Source organism: Lachnellula hyalina (assembly GCF_007821495.1).
Source record: "Lachnellula hyalina strain CBS 185.66 chromosome Unknown contig00009, whole genome shotgun sequence".
NCBI lineage: Eukaryota > Fungi > Ascomycota > Leotiomycetes > Helotiales > Lachnaceae > Lachnellula > Lachnellula hyalina.
The window spans coordinates 207,245-224,246 of record NW_022157123.1 but is presented as its reverse complement, the minus strand read 5'-3'; the positions used below and the strand labels follow the sequence as shown (position 1 = coordinate 224,246).

At 48.6% G+C, this 17,002-nt stretch overlaps 3 protein-coding genes across 3 annotated transcripts; 2 read left to right on the top strand and 1 right to left on the bottom strand.

The window, feature by feature from the left end:
* Positions 1 to 1,941: 1,941 nt before the first annotated feature.
* Zfand1 (AN1-type zinc finger protein) lies at positions 1,942 to 2,874 on the top strand (the record flags this gene model as incomplete). Its single annotated transcript, XM_031145707.1, has 1 exon — positions 1,942 to 2,874. One exon carries the CDS (start codon positions 1,942 to 1,944, stop codon positions 2,872 to 2,874), a length of 933 nt encoding a protein of 310 aa, XP_031009049.1.
* Positions 2,875 to 3,104: 230 nt separating this feature from the next.
* On the bottom strand, positions 3,105 to 4,229 carry penDE_0 (Acyl-coenzyme A:6-aminopenicillanic-acid-acyltransferase 40 kDa form; the record flags this gene model as incomplete). The annotated part of the gene is made up of 2 exons (XM_031145706.1): positions 3,105 to 3,816; positions 3,862 to 4,229. 2 exons carry the CDS (start codon positions 4,227 to 4,229, stop codon positions 3,105 to 3,107), a joined length of 1,080 nt encoding a protein of 359 aa, XP_031009048.1.
* A 9,227-nt stretch (positions 4,230 to 13,456) lies between these two features.
* Positions 13,457 to 16,178, top strand: LHYA1_G000714 (uncharacterized protein; the record flags this gene model as incomplete). The annotated part of the gene is made up of 4 exons (XM_031145705.1): positions 13,457 to 13,615; positions 13,713 to 13,887; positions 13,992 to 15,574; positions 15,624 to 16,178. The coding sequence occupies 4 exons, from the start codon at positions 13,457 to 13,459 to the stop codon at positions 16,176 to 16,178; spliced, it is 2,472 nt and encodes an 823-aa protein (XP_031009013.1).
* Between the last annotated feature and the right edge of the window lie 824 nt (positions 16,179 to 17,002).

The window sequence follows — 17,002 nt, the reverse complement described above, 5'->3', positions numbered from 1 at the left end:
TGTATTAGGTTCATCAACGACAATCGACCCAAATCCAAAATGCACTGGAGTTGGCCCCGCTGCCAGAAACCCCCGGAGTGCTGGCTGGCTGGGGTATGAATGAGGAAGCGACAGAGAAGAAATAGAATCCAGAAATCGAGATATGTAAACCCCAGTCTCGCTGCTTAAGGATGAGAGATGGTGACCCAGATAATTAGTGAAGTCAACTATCTATGCGAAGACTTGCGTTACTAGTAATAAGTGAAGGGGATACGGAGGCGGCTTAACAGACCCGATCCCCACATCAGAGTGGTAGGCTGCAGATTCAAAATTCGATGACGGAGAGTGTTGATATTGTCCTTTAGGCCTTGCCAAGTTATCATTTCTCCTAGAGTATAGCTCATGAAGTTAGTCCGACCGTGATCGGTATTCGTCGACCTCACATGCGCGAGCGGGTGAAGAAAATATTAAGTTGGCAACCAAGACATGGTGAAGTTGAGACGTACTGGAATACCCAAATTCTCCGCACAAGGTAAGCGCGCAAAGCTAGGCGGATTGGCTAATGTAGCATCTGCGATAAAAGGTCTCTGCGTGAAGCTCGAAGACTGGATGACTGGTTCCATCTCCAGCTTCGATGTATGATCTCCAACAGCCCACCAGCATTCCGTACGTTACTTTTCGGCGCTTGCCTATTTCTACGCTCCGCAGTGTCTTGATGTCGGGCACTAATCCTGGATTGTGGATGCCAGGCTTCTCGGGACTTTTCAATTTACTTTCACCCATAAGTGGAATCTATCCCGCCAAATATTCCAGAATTCCTTTTGCGTTTCTATTCGAAAATACCCCTGATCTACTGTTCACTGGTGAGCACGCACTACGGACAACTTACTGGAAGCTCGACTTTATATCTGGTGCTTCGGGAGGAACATCGTACTTCAGATAGTGCTTGACGGCGGTATGTGCGGTTTGAACCGCCGGACTAGACCATGATGGGCAACTGGCATGTTCATCACTGCAGTGTATAGCTGCGGAAGCTAGTGGCCTTGCAGTTCCCAAAGCTGGAAAAGTAGTGAAGGAAGTTTGAAGTTGAAGGGGCCACGTCAATGAAGACCAAACGATTTTGAAGCAGATACAAGACCTAGAAAACAACAACAATTTGCAAATTCAGGAAAGTGGCAATGCAAGGGACGCTTAGAAGATGAGAGAAATCAAGTGATTGAAAGGCATTAATTAGAGCCAGATTGTATATGAATCCTGAAAATGAAAATGAAAGAGCAAGACCTTCGAAAATCTTGAATGCTACAAGGCCTCTGGGTCTCTATTCACAACCTTGTGAAGTGAAAAATAAACTAAAACTTCACGAGGATGCATGAATTTAGGCCTGTGCTGGTGACTATTTTTTAGTAGTGATCATCCCCTTATTTCCAGTGTTTTTTAGCGCTATTTATTTATGCGATTCATGAAAATTCATGAATATAAAGTGAAATCAGGTATAACTTCATGAATCCTTCATTGAGAGCAATAAGACCATGAATATAAAGCGTGAAGGGGGGTTCTTAGTTCATTCTCTTCATTGTAGAGACCTAAAGGCCTCAAATTTAATAGTATGACAAATATTCAACATGTCTGATGTGACGTCTGTGTTTTCTTACCAATCTCCAAAACTTTGTATAGAGCAGGCAACACATAGAGACGAGCAAATATAAATTTGAGACGTTGCTATGATGTGGGACAAAAACAGTTCGTTGTGAGAAAGAGGAAAGGGGAACGCGCTAAAAACCGTAGCGCCAAGGCTGGTTCTCGAAGCCTCCAAAGTGTGTCAGCAATCCTCCAACTTCAGCCTCGCCATCCATTACGACTTTGCCATCTGCCTACACTACACCACACTCGTTCCAACACATATTGATACCTTTGTTGACTCAGCAGATATTACAACATATTTAAGCCATCCTTCTTTCCAAAATGGCGACTCCATCAGCTTCCGCTTCACCAGAAGAGTCGAGTTACACCACCATGGACGAGAAAGACCCAACATTAATCGGCACCCACTGCCAATACACATACTGCAACCAACTCGACTTCCTGCCCTTCCGATGCGAATCATGTCGAGGAACATTCTGCCTCGACCACCGATCCGAATCCGGCCACAAATGTCCCAAAGCTGGAGAATGGGCTGCAAGGAGACGGCGAGCGAATCTGTCAACACCTTCTCTCGGCGCAGGCAAATATATGGGCGAAGTTGAAAAGCCCTGCGCGGATCCTAAATGCAAGACCACTATCGGCACAAGTCTTTCTACCTCGGTACACTGTTCAACGTGCAACAGAGACTACTGCTTGAAACATCGCCTGAAAGAAGATCATGACTGCAAGAACCTCATCCCTATTGGAGCTCGTGTCGGCAGATTCTCAACACAGCCGGATAAAGCGTTAGCAGCGTTTGGAAAGCTGAAGGCATGGGGGGCTTCTCAAAAGGCCAGCATGTCAGAACGAGTGCTGCCGAAGCCCAAGCCAACATCTGCTGCGGCAAGGATGGTGGCTGTCAACAATTTAAAGAAGTCAGCGAAAGGCGATGCCAAACTTGCCCCTGAGAAACGAGTCTATATATTCGTGGACGCGGAGGCAGCCACAACTACTTCGAAGTTCCCTAGTGGCGAGTTTTACTATTCGAAAGATTGGGTTATTGGACGGATTTTGGATGCCGCTGCGAAAGCACTACAAGTGGAGAATATCAACAATCAAGGATTGGATGAGAAGTCGAAGCTAAGGGTCTTTCATGTTGAGGGCGGGAGGCTTCTAGAGTTCAACGAAAAGGCTGGGGATTCTCTTGTCAGTGGCAATAGGATAGTGCTGCTCAGAGGAGTCGGTCCAGCAATTCCTAATCTCATTGAGGCATAATGTTCTATGTTTTACTTTCCTCGGCGGGGGATACAGCGGTAGCCGCTTGAATATAAAGTGGATTTTCCAAGCATAGCGTTGGAGTCAAAGGGACGATTGTATTTACTCAGTTGCAGAGCATAATAAGCGTTATGATCTTATGAATCAAGAATTTACGAAGCATTGCTTCTACAAATCATTATTGCTCCTTGACGAAACGATTTCTTCAAACTTGATTCCAATTTTTATATCTACAAGCTGAACACCAATTTTTCAGTAGGTTCAATTGGCCTCCCCACCAACACTTCTGCCTTTTTCTCCCCCAAATCCATCACAATTCCGAAAAGCGTAGCAAGAGCATTCGGTCCAGCCACTTCTGTCTGTTTCCTACAAATACTCGCGCCATCCTCCTCAACTTCATCCCTAAAAATTTCCCACAGCACATCGTCACTCGGCTGCTTCCCTTTCAATGACTCCCCAGCTTTCCGCAACCTAAAGTTTGTATCAGGCAACCACACCTTCTCCACGACTCCTTTCTTGTGCGGCAAAACATAATGATTAGTATGCGCCACCACACCCACCTCATCCATCACTAACTGCACAATATCTTCGCTGCTACACTCCAGCCCCGTGCCGCCCGTTGTATCAGCTACCAGAATATGGCAAGAGCTCGCCACGCCCCATTTCTCAAGAGTAGCTATCGCCTCTGCCCGGGACGAAGAGTCCAGGACAGAGCGGAGGGCAAGATGACAGGGCAGTTTGGAGAACGAAACTCCTTTCGCAGTCACGGCGTTCAAAGTACATCCCACACCGTGACTATTCATACCTATCTTCCCAATTATCCCCGCTTCGGTAATCATCTGCATCGTCAGACCATCTCCTTTAACAATCTTTAAACAAATCAAATTCTCGGATTGCCTATAAATATCGTCCTCATCAGCACCCCCGCCGGACTTCCCTTCTCTTCACCCCAGAAATCAAGATGAAGGTGGGGCCGGGCCTACTCACACAGTATCCCAATCCCAATTCTGCCCCAAATAAGACTTATCCGTGGATTTCCAAGAAATAGCAGTACACCCATCAGTGTAAGCCCCAAACGCAATCTCAGTCCTCACATTCAGCGCCAGGATATCCGCATATTCCTTCCCGGCACCCTTGGCTACCCCCTCCATCTCCTCGACATATTGCGGGAAATTGGCAGAGAGGAAGGGGTGATATTGCATGGCGAAGCCTTTTACGGCCGGCCAGTCCATGGTGCATTTTTTGAGGAAAAGAGCACTGTAGAATGTGAGGGAGCGGGCGATGTGGGTGGAGGCGAGAGTGCCGTGGGAAAAGCCGATTTGGGAGGGCGTGCCGGAGGCGGATATCTGGAGCATTTTGGAGGGGGGTGGGGTGAGGGATCCCATGTTGTGAGACTTTAACAAGATAAGTTGGAGTGAGATATTAGATGAGTGTAAATAGAGATTGTGAAAGGGTATGCCGTTATCCCACTTCTGAGTGAGTGGCAGGAAGTCACGTGGATCAAGCTATGTAGCTGAGAGTAGGCTTTTAGTTGAAGATAGGCTTAAAAACCTATTAATACGTCCCTATATAATATTATACAAATCACACGGACAGAATTGTAGGTGGTCCTAATTTTTATATACCGTTACAGTGATCACGTGAATAAGTATAGACACATGAAGCACAATACATTTGCCTAGTGCAAGTTTCCCATGTTAGCAAGTCCCAAGCCATAAAGCAGACAAGACAGGTCAAAAGCTGTTATCAGAAGAACAGTCAATGGGAATTATAGGCGACCGCTTGTAAATGCCTAATTAGGGGCTCGTCTCGAGAGAAAGGGGGGAGACTCGCTAATTGAGAGCAGGCGATGAAGTGCTCTCACCAAATCTCGGGTGAGATAGCCCATATATTTTTCGAATAAGGAAAACAGTAAACCGACCTTGTAATCATTATAATCGTCTCGTAGCTAATACTGGAGGGTAAAATTCAGGGTAAAATTGAAGATTATCATGTCGCTCACTCCTGCACATACGTATACCGTGACTCACGGCTTATTATGTATACTACGCCCTCGCCGTCCAACAGGGACCCAAGGAAACTACTCGATAGCAGCTACAAGGTGTTATTCCCTAAGTATATTTCAAATCAGCTTCGTCCCATCTACCGATACGACGTAGGCTGATATCCCACCCACCCTCGTCTTGCAACCTCCACCTCGCCCATTCCTTCACACTTTCAACCGCTCTATCCTAGCTTCACAACAGCCATCATTACCAACCCCCCAAACCTTCCTCGACGCGCTATCCGTCCGCGGGAAAGTCTTCGTCCGCGAGCAAAAAAGCAGTCCCGCTAAAACACCACACCGATACCGACGATGCGCGCTCATGTCAATCTCGGCTGCCCATCCATACTCTCCTCGTCAGATTCAGATTCAGATTCCCAAACCCTCCCACCCCCAAAGCCAATAGGCACAATCCGCCTCATTCCATCTCCACACCCCCCCCACCTAGCTCCAGAGTCCATTTGCGACGCCCCGCCAGGAGAAGAAGCGCCCGCACGCAGTGCAGAAGAAGGGTTCTCCGCCCCAGACCCGATATATGAAACGGACAAGAAGACAACCTTTCACAACGGCGAAGAACCGTACGTTCGTGAAACTCGGCCCGCCTGTGTGTCGGTGCAGAGGCAAGGGGGAGGAGGCTAGCTGGAGTGTTGATTGATCCGTGGAGGCATTTGGGGTTGTGGAAGAGGCTTGAGCTTAATGCGATGTTGGAGCCGAATACGTGATTTAAATATATACTCCCGAGTGATTGGATTGGGGACGCTTGCGTTGACGAGCCATGCGAGGGAACTTTCCTGATGATACTGGTATATATATTTTCGAATCCGAACGTGTTTTTATGGCGAGGTACAGTAACATCAATCGAATCTACCCTTCCTCATTACCCGGCTCACTTTTCGACGAGCAAGAAAGAATTCCCTAAAGCCAAACAGACTATTCCGTGGCATGATTTACGGGCAGTACGCTCGTTCTCAAGCAGATATATGACTAGTACAGGTAGGTAGGTAGTTTAGGATTCTTGAAGTGTGAAACTTTAGGCGCTGTTTATCTCCAAATGTCTCCTTTTTAGTCGAGGAATCGTCTGATATGGAAATGTCAGTATACGCTGAACATCGAAAGGGCCGCGTAACAATTGCGTATGAGTATATAAGCTGTTTTCAAAAACAAGAAAAATTGCATACAGCATTAAAACAACAAAAGGCAGCTGAATCCAGATTTGGTTTCGAGGTTGAAATTTGCAACGAGAATGGAGCGAGCATATAGTAGTATTAGTATGGAAGTATCACTATAGCTCTTCTTATTCCTCTTTGCCTGCCTGTTGTTACTTACCTTGAATAGTATTATAAGTATATCCGTATTTGACTTATCATGGAAATGCAAAACTCCACTTCATTCTTCTTCTGCCACAGTAACTCCACCTCCATATATTCTGCAGCACAAGAACCAACCAATCCAACGCCACTCGGAAACAAAAAACCCCTATACCGCCCGACGCTTTGCCAACCAAACACCTCCCTTTAAGACAAACCCGCTATGGCTATCCAGCCCCACGCGCACACGGTTACGATTCCCTCGGATCACTCCAAGTAGTCGTCCTCGTACTATGATCAACGAAATACTTCCTACCCCCATTATTCATCCTCTCCTCCCATCCAGCAGGCAGTCCCAGCTGCGTCCGCGGATCATACCATGTGTTTGTGCGCGTGGCATGGTTGACGAAGTATACGCGGCCGGCAGGTGAGGTTTTCTGCTCTATGGAATTTGAGGGGAGTGGGTTTGGGTCGGCGGCGGTGGTGGTGGAGTTTGAGGTGGGAGAGGGAGTGGCGTTTGTGCCAGAGGTGTGTATGGGGATCAAGACCGCATTAGGGGGTTCTTGTTGCTGCTCGCTACGGGCGGGACGATGATTTTCAGGGCCGGACATGTTGATCGTCATGGTTGGGGTTGATGTCCAGTTGTGGAGTGTTTCGATACAACTTGCTTGTTGGCAGAATAAGGAAGTGGGCAAGAGTTGCCAGGGATCAAAGATTTCGCTTGTTTCAATGCAGGTGTTTATTTCTGGGGAAGAATGACGTTTCAGGATTTGAGAGCGGGGTTTGTACGAAGTGCAGTACTGTAGTGCAAGTTATGTGGTAGTGCATACATTATGACTACATGAACCAATGAAAAGGGGGGAGTATCCGGCTATTCTTTAGACCAATGTGTACCTGAGAGGCACAGACGTATTAGCGTTACAGTGCATCGACCTTGCATCCAGGAGCAAATTTAACGACAATTCAATGTCAGAAGCAGCAAGAGATGGGTTCAGGAAAAAGATGGGGATCAATAGAAACTTCTTGACCTCCGGCTAGGTTGAGGAAAAGGTACTCATGCTTGTGAGAAGGAGAACCTTTGAATTTGGTATATCGTCCCCCAGTCTAAGGGAGAAAAGTAGTGTATGAAAAAGCAAATACCAGTGCTTTAGCTTCATTGATTGGAGGCTCAGACCTAAAAAGTAGTAAGATGCAGGTACGGCGATCTGGTTATCTAGTCAAAGGAAATACGCACGAAACATTTCAAAACGCAATGTCTCTCGAAAATCTGAAAGATATGGATCCAGAGCTTCCCCTGATTCATTTTAGTATATTACCGAAATACCCAGGAAACGAATGAACTTCGTTCAGCTTGATTATATCCGAAACAAGGCTCGTAAATCGCACATCCCCCAGCTCCACGATCAAGAGATATCGTCAGGATGCAGTGAGATCGTACCGATTTTGCGCATAAGTGGATCAATATTGCTCACATTCAGACCAGTATAAAGCCGCAACTCTCAGGACATAGAAAAAGCACTGTCAGGCTATCCAAAGTTTGGATACTGTAGTGATTATCATAATCTGTGAACAAGCCTCATTTCTCCAGAAAGGCCGAGAAAACATAGCCTGTGGCCTAAACCAACAGTAGTGCTAGTTATTGCGAATACCCTTAGTATTGGGTTGCTGCATGGACTTCCACGTGGACGGGTGTTTGCACAGGCCAGCAGTTCGTTGCTTTCAGCGCAAGTCAGAAGGTTCGCATGCTTAAATGTAAGAAGCCTTTCGGCGTAAGCTCCATGTGTGAAGAGAGTGTGCGAGATGTCTTGCATGTGGGGAGACCAACATCCAGGTACCGAAGCGGCTTGAGGCAGGAACCAAGATGGGAGGTATCCCGCCGTCTTGGTTGAGACGAGATACAGGAACCAAGACACCATTTGTAGCTTGAAAGAAATGTGATAAGAAAGACATGAAAGAGATGATATTTGGGAACAGGCGATTATGCCTCCATGGCGTTCTGCCCAGAATCGGAACCTACCGACTACTCCGGCATCGGGCCGTCAGAGTATCTGCAAGAAGCCTGTTTTATGATAATGTGAGTAAGTATGCCTGCTACTGTACGGACATTGCCCATCGATCAAGACGCTAGTAGTGAAATGAAGGTCGAGAGGGACTTTGGCATACGACTTGTCAGTCCGATCTGAGAAGATGCAGATGCTACTAGCCCAAATCGGGGAGATCCGAGTCTTAGATATACTTGATCCTCACCGCTATAAAATGCAAGCCACTATTTATCGTCGTCCATGGCCATGCTCCAACGTTATCATGATGATGATGATGATGATGATGATGATGATGATGATGTTGATGTTGATGATGATGTTACGCCGTTACTGTACGACCGATGAGGCGACGCCTTACGTACTAACTTGAAATCAACCGAGACTGGACGATCGTAACTTTAAACCGCTGCTTTTGTGATCCCTCACCTGATCCGAAATTCAAGTACTTGGGGATTCGAGAAATTGTTGGTAAAATAAATGGGACCTTGCATTTGTGTAACCAACTGGTGACGCCGTGCACAACCTTACCCGCCGAGCCCGCCCCGCCTAGCTAGCCTCAACAAAAAACGACCGCAACAAGTATATGACCAAAACTTGGAGACCTGTTGAAGCATTTCGAAATTTGTATTCTGCCATCAAAATGATCGCCCTTCATGAGACAGGCTTCTGAGAATATACATAACTAAGATAGATAGATGCAATAGTACCCGTCCTGAGCCGTCCCGTACTTCGTACCTAGGCAGCTCTCGCTTCATTTAAGGTTTCAAGGTTGTTTGTCCTTGTCCTCCTCCCCTCCTCTGCTAGTACCTACAGTAGGCTTAGGGGCTACGAGGCTACCCCCCTGTACGGAGGTACAGTGTACAAACGCGGAGAATAAAACTTTCAAGACGAAAGAAAAAAAAAAAGAAAAGTGAACGTTTGCAAGGAAGAAAGAAAATGCTGTAAAATTAAACAACGAAAGCAAATTAATTTAATAGGAGCCACATCAGTCCCTGTGGCTGAAAACCTTACCATGCAGTACTCCGTATTCAGCTGACAAAGTACAGGGTATTTGCACGATGAGACTGGGGTAAAATTCCAGGGACCTCAGCCACAAGAAACGCGAATATTCTTGAGGAGAACCGCCGTCGAAGCTGCAAAGCAAGATAAAGCCTACTCGTAGAATATTCCCTATCGATCGCCTCTGGTTCAGCTCTCGCATGATCGTCTGTCTTGCGCCTCTCCCAGTGGCTATACATAGCTCACATGACGACCGCATCCCCACGATGAGGGGGTGTGCTGCCAATGAGAGGCAAGTTCATTACGAAGTCTATAGGCGGCGGTGACCCCTTCGCCTCCGGTGACACGTCTGGATGCGCCATAACGGGATAATGCGATGCGATGCAAGATGAAGAATGCAACCTTCAAGGAAGTGTACGGCAGCGGTGAGCAACCCTTCTGGAAACATGAGTAAGTTCTCTGAGAGCGGTGGTACGGAGGGAGGTACACCTCGCAGCTATGAGAAAGGCGGGATCTTGTGTATAGTGTACCCTACACGGTATAGTAGGTAGACAAAGCGACACCTCTAGGCTCTCGGGAGACTGGCCGAAGATGCCTGTCGTTGTGGCGCCTCAGCGGTACAAGGAGTCCCTGGTCTTTGCATCTGTCCAGTAATCTGAGCATGACCCGACATACCCGCGAGGGCATCCAGGCGTCGATCTTTCCCTGCACCTCTGCTGTCGTGATTCGTCGTGCTGCACCACCTCTCGCAGTTCGCAACCACTATCAAAAGGCGTCAGATATATTCGAATATTGGTGGACAGCTGCTCTACCCGCTACCTCTTCCGGACACTTTTGGCTGCTCTAGTTGATGCGATCAGCAAGGCAGAAGACCCTGATTGGAGATATTGACTTTTTCGCGCTTCCGCCAACCGTACACGGTGCCCTTTCTGGCCCAGCCCAGCCTGAGAATCGTGCAAAATAAAGAAAGCCTACCCTGCGCGGGAACGAAGACTTGAACTAGTGGAAGAAAGAATGTATCTTTGCGCAAGTTGTTAGTGAGCCTACCCTGCCTGCCGTCCATTCCCCGTAGCCGCCAGAATGGAGGGAGCAGCCGCGACGGCTGGGCTAAAGCACTGCTGCACTCCAAGGTTTGGGATGTGGTAGATTGATTGAGCGCAGAATCTCGATATTCCGTACATCCATGCCCGTTGGCTTCGTCTGGTTGTGTGGGACTCAAGTGCCGGGGCGATCGTCTCACTTTACCGGCGCCAGAAGGGGTGACAGGCACAGGGTGACGTTGAGGTAACATGGGCTCCGAGAGCCTGGATGAAAAGATACGGAGAGGCATCGCATCGATTTGTGCAGCAGCATGTATGCGCATGGTTTGGAAGTGGGATTCCTGGAGCATGTTGTTGTTGGTGGTGCTGCTTGCTGCATGCCATCTGATTAACCTCTGATTAATCTGCTTAATAATTAATATCAAAGGTACCTACCTACCTACCTACCTTACTCGGTATAAACAAATGATTGCTATTATTACTGTGCTAAAAGCCGTGGGACTTTGAAAATAAAAAGAAAGTTCGCAGGCCCGCCGGGAAGTATAGCATACTCGTACTGTACGGAGATACTCGTACTGTACTGTACGGAGATACACGTAGGTACTGTAGGTACGGAGGTACGGAGTGATGCATTGTGGAGCCCGTTGGACTGCTTTATTGGGGAGCTCTAGCAATGTTGGGCCACCATGCAGGGACTTCTATAGCGAGCCATGCCTGTTTCGATAGCTTGGGCGTGCATCCATCCATGAGCCACCAAAAAGCTCCGATCCCTTTTCTCTCTCTCAACCTTCGTATGGACTGGACGGTACAGATCTCCCATTCCATGCTTCCCAGCCTTCCCCCCATGTCCTTGCCTTCCCTTTCCCTTCCCCTTCCCTCCACCCCTGGATAAGTGGACATCATAACCCTTGTAACATCACTAACAATTAGCCTCCTTGTACCCTGGAAGAACTTTGGGTGAGAGAAGTCATGTCGCGCCACGGAAATGCTCCAAAAGACCACCCCTTTTGGTCCAGTGCCAGGAATATTCCCGTTGGCTCAAGCAAGTTACCTACCTACCTTACCTCACAAACTGACAGCTTCTTCTCTTTTGTTGTTGTGTGCCATGCCTTGCCAGACTGACGCCGGCCACGGGACTCGATAGCCTGTCCATCAACGAGCATCGTTGTGGCTTTGCATACTCGAGGACGACCATCACTACACCACACCACACCAGGAAGACAGCCACCACCCACCCACTCACTGCGCGCTTAACTGCCCTCCAGTTCCTCCTTGAGCCTGCTTGGCCTAGCTCTAGATCGCCGAGTAATCGGCCTCGAACAACCATCTTACATACACAGACATACTTGACTTGTAAACTCGATGCTTCAGTCGACTTTACTTCTTGGCAAGAAAGGGATACACCTCCATCGCCCGCTTCCACCTTCAAGAACACGCCTCTTTTTATTTCTTTTGGACGGAAAACTCTGATCTTTATGATACCCTCGAATAACATTAATCACTGATTAGCTCGTCGTTGCGTATACTCGTTACCTTAACTGCATCGTCCTATTAAACTTCCGCCACGCCAGTCTTCGCATTCTCGAGTCGAGGCTTACGACTGCCTCACAGCCTCCAACCTCAAAGGACTGCCCCTCTTCACCCCAGCTCGATACAGGAATAAATCCGAAAATCCCAGAAGAAAGGGAAGCAACAAGTGAGGCAAACCCGCTAGCAACTGCCTTGGACCTTCTGTTTGGACCAGACTAGTCAGACGTATATCCACATTCGACATGAGTTTGATGGTATAGAAGTCGTAATCATTTCAGATAGAGTACTTGGGATCTCTGTGAGAATTGACAGCAGGGCATTTATTTCCCCCAGCCTTCCAGAGACGCGGCAAGCCTCGCCCACTCGCTTGGTGTGACCATATTCAGATCCATCAGCCGCCCTTTACGCGATCGCGAGACTTGAGTGGGAAGTTCAGTTCTCATCTACTCGACCCTTCCAGCCCTCCAGCCCTCCAGCTTCCCTGTCGTTGCCTGGCCTAGCGCTACTTGCCATTTTAGCACTACTACTGGAGCCGGAAGTAGGCCATACCACATTTGAACTGGACCCCACCTATTCTACTAGCAGTACGTGCACTTTGCCCTCCCTCTCTCTCATTGCCATTCATCCCTTGCATCCCTGTACATCAAAGTCATCTGTCACTGTAGGAGCACTTGCTCCAACCTTCAACACGATGAAGGCATGTGTACATATGCCTGCCTGCCCTCTACACACCCCCCACCGGCCCCCAGCAGCATTTCTTTGAAAGTCATCGGCACTTGCGAGCATGAACATGAACATACACGAGTTGGACCGTAATGACATGAACTGACTCTCAGATCCCATGCGAACAGGTTCATCTTCAACGGGAGGCTGCATATGCTCTAGGGACCCGGTCAATCTAGCGAACGTCAAAAGCTTCAACTCTTTGTCTGCATCCAGTACTGTACGTGCATTCTTTCAGTCCTGGTGGCGCGCGGGCAACTCGCATCGCGTCCTCATCGATTCAAGACTGCCTGTCTGCTTTTAGCGATTTCAAGAGCACTCCGCGCGCACACCCACACCTACACCTACACATACATACACATCTCGCACGTCCCGACTGACTTACTTTGATGACTTAGAAAATCCATCCGCTGGGAATACTTTATTCTCTAGTTTCAGCTTCCCGAGACTCGCTCGACATTACAAGACGGCAGCCAGTGACAACTTTAATCAACAACTCTAACGTTAATCGCTAGTTGGGGATCCAAGCTCTTCGACTAACGCCATCTACTCCAACTCTCGCTTTAAGTTCTCGGCATCGCTCGTTAGCTGCTCGGCCGTCGAAACCTGAGAGTACTTCACTGGTAGTATCGAGAGGTAGAGAAAGTGTTATTGACCAATAATTGACATTGATATCAATATCGACTTCGGCAGCGGTAACCTCGTCAGCTACCTTAACTATTTGGACTTTGGATGAAAGCCGTTCGAATTCACACACCGCATATCCCGGGCCATTCTTGTGCCTTCAACCGCTTTCTCCCCACTTAAACCCATCCCTTCCTCATACACCTTACCTTGAGGCATAGCAGCTTCTTGATCTCCGAGTTATACAGCTTCTGCTCTACCTGCCCACCTTTCATGGACCAGAAACGTCGGATTTGCTACTCCACCACTCGATTTGAACGGCTGGCACTTGCACGATTTGAGATCTGCTTGAGCCCCTACTGCTATCGTTTGTTTTCCAAGAATCAATATCTATCCCTCTCCCAACCGTCAAGCTGGCATACTCTACGTACAGTTTGTTCGACGTAAGTAGAAATCATTGCATTGTTGCCTACATTTTGTCGTTCTTTCGCCTCTTTCGCCTTTTTACTGACTGACTCATTTGTTGCAGCCTGAGCCTCTCTCGTCTCATAGACCTATAATCCTGGACGAATCCTACGCCTCGCCCGAGAGTGCAGCCTTCCACGAAGCAGGGTACGAGGGAGCCCTTGTGGCTAGGGTGGATTCTCCCAACGATCTCCTTTCCATGTCTGCCTACGGGAAACCAGCAAATACCCAATCTCATGGTGAGTGAATGTCCGCATTTGGTCACCTTGTAGCAATTCTTGATTTTTCAAATCCAAAAGTCCTATCTGAAATCGCATCGCATCTACTGTACTGACCGCTCCAGGCTATAATACTGGCCGGACATATACTGAAGGCCCATTTCCCTACGCATCGCCGGTGTATGAGGCCCAGTCCCTGTCCGTCCCTGCATCGACTGCGCCGGGCTTCCAAAGTACAACACAGTTGACGCCAATGGCCTACCCTGCCAATTCTGTCCATGCCCACACCCACGCCCATGTGCCCTACGATGACCAGTCTGGACCTTATCTCAATGTCGGATCTACGCCAGTTCCAGAGGTCAAGTCATTTTCTCCTCATTCGGGATCTGAGGATACCAAAATCTATGTTTCTATCACTTCTCTCTACGAGCTTATGACAAGCAGTACGCCGGAATTCTTCTTAATGTTTGGTCACCGGAAATGCCAGGCTTCGCTGGCGAAAGCCAGTCAGCAGGGAGGCGTGTGTCAGTACACTGTCACAACCGAGGTTCCACATTTCTCGGCCACAAACTGGGGAAGCGCACAAGTGCCAATAGATATGTTTATGGAAAGCGGAGATGGAGATGTGATGGGAAAAGTCGCTGTGGGCAAATTCACATATCTGTCCGGTTCGACACAAGGCGGCAGCGAAACGCCTCAAGATCTATCAAGGAAGAGGAAGATCTCTTCAGAGTCTGCAGAGCTCCAGAGTCCCATCAAACGGGCTTCAATACAAGTACTGCGACCGAAAGAGGAGTTTAGCACCTATGGATACTCCGCAGCAGATGGTGGCTCCTATGCCCCGTATCTGCAACCGAGTGCTTCGTATGGCAATCTTCTACCACAATACAACCGGTCTGTAGGTGGGTACCAGACGCAACCGTCAACAAGGCATCTTGCATATAGTTACTCGAATTCTGCCACGGCTTCTCCCCCGACAATGAAGGCGCAATCACCACAAGTGGGGAGCTGGAGCCCTGCATACGGAGCAGTTAGTTCGAACATGGTGCGTAGCCCAGGTATACCCTCAAGTGGAGGTGTCACTCGACCATCCTTATCTGCTCTGCCTTCACCAGCAGCTTCTGCAAATCCACGGTTGATTAGAACATCAACACTGCAGCAAACCCCAATTCCTGCATCGACTCCACATGCGGCCCACCCTGGTCAACAATTCAATGCATATGCACTTTACCCGCACAAAGCTAAACTTGAGATCAACGGTGATTTGGACGCTATGGCCCAGAGCTGGTCGGAAGAAGAGTGGGACTTGAAAAGACGACTAGTACATTTTCGGAGGTCACAAGCTGGAAGTACCATCACCACAACGTTTCAACCGGTCTCTGTAGACGAGCGACCGCAGGACAGCGTCTGCATCAGTTGCATCTATTGGGAAGAGAAGCAAGATTGCTTTGTCACCAGTGTTGATACGATATATCTTTTGGAAAGACTTGTTGCGGTCCAATTTACGGTGGAGGAGAAGAATAGGATACGGAGAAACTTGGAGGGATTCCATCCGGTTACTGTCTCCAAGGGAAAGTCAGACAGCGAGGAGTTTTTCAAAGTCATCATGGCCTTCCCAACCCCTAAGCCACGCAATATTGAAAAGGATGTCAAGGTCTTCCACTGGAAAGACTTGGCCTCTGCTCTGAAAAAGATCTTTGGCAAATACGTAAGTTATTCCCTTCTATGGTGCTAACATGGTACTGACATGGTACCAGTCTGCAGGCCCGGCGTCAACATTACCTCCAGCGCCCGCGCTTCTCACACCAGTCAGCTCGACCGGTTATGCGACTGAAGGCTCATCTGCCGGCCTCTCTTATGCCAGTGATCATCATGGGGCGATTTCGCCCCGCTCGATAACAGGTTCAACATCTTCAACGGCATACGCGGGTAACATGCCCACGCGAGTGCTTTCTCCACATAGCCAGAAGTCGATGGCCCTTCAAGGCGGCCCTCCCGATCTTCGCGTTTCACTTCCCCAGAACCCCCACGAAACACCTGGGCACTGGCCAGGGGGCCATCATCACATGCAGGCTTCGCAGCAACAGTACCAGCAGCATCTAGGCAGTCAGAGCGGTCGAGCCTCGTGGGACATATCTTCAGTAGGGGTAGCATATCTCGACAACGGCCCCGCGACTACCGCCGGTAGTTCTGCAGGATCCCAGTCACTGAACTATTCTCGCAGTGTTAACGTTGGGGAGCAAACCAGCGATAACAGGATCGCGAGAAGTCTATCTGTTCAACAGCAGAGTCACCAGATGCCGCGTACGTGAGATACGTGCGATACGTGAGTCAGGAAAGCGGGGTGATTGGCTGCAGCGGAAGTTTTCTCCAGGTGAGGGTGTCCTAGCAGATCATTGGGTCATGCGCAACGACTAGCGCAGCCTGACCCTGCAAGCCTTCACCACATCCTCGTATTTCCTCACATGCGCAGTCCTACCGGGCCTAATCAATATCGCCCACTCTGGCTCTACTCAAATGCTCACTTCTCCACCATCTCGAGGCCTGCATAACATCAGACACCCACTCAAACCCCCAGTACAGTCTGTTGACGTCGTTTCGAATAAGTCAAACGGCACTACTACCACCCTCCTGACCTATCGTGTCGCGATGCAACAGTGCCTCGTCCTCGCCATCCGATTCGCTGCCACTGACAACACCGCCTCTCCTCCGCAACCTCTTCGAGGACTTCTTGGCCATTTTTCTTCCCTTTCGACACCATCTTTCCGAAACTCGCTCTCCTTTTCAGCCGAGTCCGGAGTCCCTGTCGGCATCACTCCCCATGTTCAGCGACTGTATCGCCGCCACACCTTATTGCTTTACTTGATTTGCTTGCTGCCTATTGACTTTTTGCCGTCGATACTTGCCTGTTCTAGATATCCTTCATAGCATTTTGATCTTGTGTTTTTGTTTTTGTTTCTCAAGGTCCGGGGGACCAGGGTACCCTTAACGTATTCGGATGGAATGGAGTCCCGGTGGCGTCTTGTATGAGCGGGCTGCATTTCACGGAGTGTAGTGTGTGTATTGTAGCATATACCATTGTCGTTTTTCTTTTTTTATATTGGATACACATCACGAGTCTTGTCTCTTTTCCTCT